The sequence below is a fragment of the Silene latifolia genome, chromosome 11, assembly GCF_048544455.1.
Source record: "Silene latifolia isolate original U9 population chromosome 11, ASM4854445v1, whole genome shotgun sequence".
Taxonomy (NCBI): Eukaryota; Viridiplantae; Streptophyta; class Magnoliopsida; order Caryophyllales; family Caryophyllaceae; genus Silene; species Silene latifolia.
The window spans coordinates 29,518,743-29,523,917 of NC_133536.1; the positions used below are offsets into that span (position 1 = coordinate 29,518,743).

General features: G+C 35.8%; 1 protein-coding gene across 1 annotated transcript; it reads right to left on the reverse strand.

Annotated features, from left to right (window-relative positions):
* Positions 1-4,221: 4,221 nt before the first annotated feature.
* LOC141613186 (uncharacterized) lies at positions 4,222-4,785 on the reverse strand. The gene has a single exon (XM_074431926.1). The coding sequence runs from the start codon at positions 4,783-4,785 to the stop codon at positions 4,222-4,224; it is 564 nt and encodes a 187-aa protein (XP_074288027.1).
* Positions 4,786-5,175: the final 390 nt, after the last annotated feature.

Consider the following 5,175-nt stretch of genomic DNA (forward strand, 5'->3'; position numbering starts at 1 on the left):
CAATAGTATTGAAATTACTATTTAGAGTTATTAGCACTGTTCGAACGATTGTTTCATTGCTAGTACTTTGTCCATAAATTTGCATTTGACTTACAAGCTCCATGAATCTTGACGAATATTCTTTAATGTTTTCGTCGTCTCTCATCTTTATATTTGCATAGTCTCTTCTTAGTTTATTGAGTCTTACAATTTACTTTCCCGGACCCATGAAATTCCTCCAAAAGAGTGGTCCGGGCTTCTTTTGCTGATGATGCCCAGATGATTTTTGGTGTTATGTTGTCCGAAACATCACCATGGATATATGAAAGTGCCCTTGCATATTTATTTTCATCAGTTTTCAGTTGTTGTAGTTTTGCAGCGGAATATTCACTTCCTTCTACTCTTGATTCAAAATCCTTTTCCACAATCTCTCATAGATCACAAGACTTTAAAAATAGTATCATTTTGACACTCCAATAATCGTAATTTTTGGGATTGTAGGGAGAGAAACACTTGAACTTGAAGCCATACTTCAAGAGGTCCTTTAAGATCCTTAGTGGCTCTAATACCAAGTGTTGGGTTTTGAGATAGTTTATGTGAGAAATTGGAGCGAAATATATTTGAGAGAAGGAATTATTTTGTGATTGAAATGTTTTAGTTTGATTGATTTGATTGATATTAATACATATATTGATTGATAGTATTGATTAGATTGATTACAATGCCTTAGAATATGGGTATTGCTCTTTCACATACGCATTTTACTCTTTTAGATACTTTTTTTCATAAATTTTCCATACTTGCTCCTCCTCTTCACAAAAATCCCAAAATTGCGTCTCTTCTCCTTCCTTCAAATATAATCAAATTACTTCTAAGATCTGCAATTATAGATTCCAAATTCACCATTATCGTAGATAGATTATCCTTGATACTTATTTAGTCAATAGAACACTTTTTTCCATGTCATAAGTCTTTGCAAGGAATGGAGGCAAAGCTCCGATCCACCTTGAGATTCATCCATCATTAATATAAATCTCTGGTTATATCTCATCAAATTCCACTATCACCAAATCCAAGCTGATCATATAAAACTATAATTGGATTCGCACTAAAACAATCCTCACCTGCGATCGGTAGTGCACTAGTGTGCTATGTTCATACGCATATTTGATGATTGACGGTAGAAGGTGGCAACACCTCCGACCAGTAATGGTAGCCGGAGTTGGAGGCGACTGGCCGGGTAAGGGTGTTTTGGGAGGGTTGAAGACTGGAATTGGTGGCAAGTAATTTTTTTGTTAGTATATTGTAAGGAAAAGGGGAGAATGGAAAACTGATTGTGAAAATGAGAGGGTCAAAGGATTAAAATGCGTATGTGAAAGAGTAAAATGTGTATGTGAAAGAGCAATACCGTAGAATATATACTCCCTCCATTTTCCTATTTTCACCCCATTTATCATTTTTGCCAAATTATTTATTTTCACCCCATTTCTATTCTTTCCTTATTTAGTAATACAATTGACTAAAGAGTCCTTGTCCAACTTGTGATATTACAAGTTGTGCCATTACTTTTTGGGCCTAATTTTTCTGCCTAAGACACTAACCCAATGACACTAACCCAACCCAAAACTAATTACCTTAATGACTCCCTCCATATTACCCAACCCATTTATGAATTTCCCACGTAAAGAACCCTAAGCTCCATATCTAGAATCTTCCGTCCAACATTTCAATCATCTCTTGCCTCCCTTCTCTCACTAAAAACCTTAACTCTCCCTCTTATCTCTCTTTCACAGTGCTTCTTCTTCTTCTTCTTCTTCTTCTTCTTCTTCTTCTTCTTCTTCTTCTTCTTCTTCTTCTTCTTCTTCTTCATTGCTTTCTCTTCTCCTTTATTCCTTCCGTCACTTAATCTCCTGGTTTTTTTCCTCAAACCTTTTTTACTAATGTCGAAGAAAAATCTCTTCTTACATTATTCCGATCTTCATGGCTATGTTGTTCCAGATTCAGAGGATGTGTTTGATGGTTTAGATGTTGATCCTACTGGGTTTGTCAAGATCCCATATGATGAAGTACTTCATGAATCTTAATGTCTGCAATATTCAGTAAATAAGAACAAGGTTAGGTGACATCTTTCCTTGTTTTTTGTAGATCTATTATGAATACAATTGATCTTCGGCTTATAACATCAGGAATTTTTTATGATTGTTTGTAAAAATTGAAAATTTCTCGGATTTATACATTTATTTTCATAGATCTACTAAGTATACACAATAAGTAGATGAATTATTGTTCGTAAAAATTTCAATTTGAAAATGATAATTTCTATACATTTATTTTCATACATCTTTTAATGTTGTCTCACTATAACTTGTTTCATGCAAATGAGAGAAAGAGAAAGAAAGAGGAGGAAGAGGAACACGTGAAGGAAGCAAAGCAGGAAGGGCCTTTGAAGGAGAAAAAAGTGAACGGTAATCTGAAGGACGAGGAGGAACATATTGATCTTCCCAATTGCTATTTGAGAGATAGTGAATCTTGTCCTGATTCACCTACTCCACACTCTCTGGATCCGGATGATTTAGAAAGTTAGGTTGAAGAGACGGAGTTTGATGATGATATCCGTCCTCTTGTTGAACACGGTGGTGTATGTGGTGAGCCTCACTCACCGTGCACAAAGTACCTAAATGCTTATCTGAAGAGAATGGCGGATAAACGTTCAAAAACCCCTGAAAATATAACTGGGCCTAATGAATGTGTGGAGATTGACTCTTCATCAACAAGCTCGAAAAAATTCATGGCTTATGTGGCTAGATTCAATGCTAAGCATAAATAATTTGTTGTTATTGGTATAATTCTAAATCTAAACAATTTACTGTAATTTTGATCATTTTACTTGAACATTATAATGCTGCTGGGATTTAACTGTTGTTAGGTTTTATTGGTAGGATTTATGTACTTAATTTGCTTCTGTTGAGTAGTTCACAAACTGAATTTTCTGTTAGGAGTTTACAGGTAGTATTTGGTTTAATGTTGTGTTTTGGTTATTGCTCCTTGCTTACATCAATTTATTCTCCCCTGTAGTACTGCAATTGCATGAAACTCAATGAATGCTCAATGATGAAAAATCCTTAATGGTTTGAGAACAATTAGATTTTTGATAGATTTGAATGGTAAGTGGCCATTAAGTACAAGTGATTAAGCCACCACATGGTCTACAGTTGAATGGGTGTGTGTGCTCATATATGTCAAATACAGTTTAGAGCTCGGCGATGAATGTTCCTTAATGGTTTGAGAGCTTTCTTTGTTGCCTTAGTTAGTGATGCTATTACTCTATTTGACGAGCATGGTCTACCTCCATTGTGTGTGTGTGTGTGTGTGTGTGTGTGTGTGTGTGTGTGTGTGTGTGTGTGTGTGTGTGTGTGTGTGTGTGTGTGTGTGTGTGTAAGAGGCTTTATTACTTGACACAACTCAATGATGAGGCCGTTCTTAGGCCTGAGAGTTGATGTCTCACTGGATTGTACTGAATTTTCATCTGACATTTGAACTGAACATTTCTTATGTGTACATAAAGCTCAGTGATAAAAATACTTAATGTTTTGAGAGCTTAATCATTTTCATTTCAAACATTGCTCATCACAAAATACATAGTCTATTGACACAAAAGAAATTCATATCCTAATAATGTTTATGGCTTAAACATTGTATGTTTGCAATGTTTAAGTTATAAACATGCATCTAAAAGGGATGAGTTAAGGCAAGAGGCACACGTATTTCATCTAAGTTTGCATCCTTGCCCTTTACATGTAAATGATCAAGACATTCCCTAACAATTGCTTCATATGCACATAAATTCTTTGGTAATGTTCCGACCAATCTTTGTGCTTTTTTCTTCAAATGTGGAACCTTATAGTCATTGTGTCCTTTAAGCTTAATAATCTCCAACATACACGCTTGTAGACTAAGCCAAACATCACTTAAACATTGTGCTGATTCTTCAGCTCAAGCTTCCAACACATAGGATACCAACCTATCAACTGTGCTTGCTCTGTTTTTTGTTTGCAGTGACTGTATTGAGTTCAAAAACCCCAAGTCTAACACATTAAGATATGGCGAATTTGGTGGTTGTTGTGTCAAACTAATGTTGAAACCATTTGAATTGGCTGCCATTAAAAAATCTAGGTCATTACCCTTTATATGTGGCTTCGCATTGTCTTGCCGGATGATGATGTTCTTGCTCATTGATGCTGGTCATTTACTGTGAATGGCTGGGATTACCTTATTTATTAGCATATCCTTAGTGACTTGTTTGTTGATTGAAGCCACTGATTTGGTTTCTAGAGTTCCAGCAGGTTTGTTTTTTGACCTTCTTTTAGCTGGATCTTGGGAAGTAAATGGGAATATCCCAATTTTTTCATCAAACAAAAGGTTACCATCTGTATCATAAATGGGTCTTGATACTGCAGCCATAAACATGACTTTAGTGATGAAACTTTTGCTTTGACAATGCCTAGAAGGATCAACTTCTTCACTCAATAGAAAATACTTTGTTCCATCTTGTGAGATATAGAACCATTTCTCATTAATATGGACTATATCTCCCATGTCCTCTAACTTCAAAGAGTTTGATATCCTATCATAATTTAACTTTGAAAGTGAAAATATCAACATGTTAAACTTGTTTTCATCTGTCAGACTTGAGTGCAATGCTGATGTATGGCTTCTAAGTTTACTTTGTTTAACCCAATTGAAAATTGTTGTTGCTGAGACACCAATTGCGTCACCAAATGCATGCAGTGATCCCCTTTCTCTCATAGGTGTAGTTAATATTCTGTCTACTGGGACTTCAACTGTTTCCCTCCCTTTTTTATCTTTCAATTTGGAATTTAACTGCAAAGATTCACCATCTTCTCTTTGACGTTTAGCAACCCTCCAAACTTCAAAGATTATTTTCCTGTCTATTTAGAATTTTGTTGCAAGGATGTTCATTCAACCTCTTATTGGCTTGCCATCCTTGCTATTCTCGAGTGAATAACATCCTATTCTATGTCTATCATCATTTGATAGTGATGGGGCATATTCGGCACCCGCTGACCGAGTCAACATATTGAGCAAGGTCAAAAACCTAAAAGACAGCAAGTCAACGTATTGACAGCCTAATCGACAAAGCCTGTCGGCCTGTCACTTGGGTCTCGGTCTCGGCAA

Coding starts and splice junctions, on each gene's coding strand:
- LOC141613186 (XM_074431926.1), bottom strand. CDS start 4,785: ATGAGAGAAAGGGGATCACTGCATGCATTTGGTGACGCAATTGGTGTC.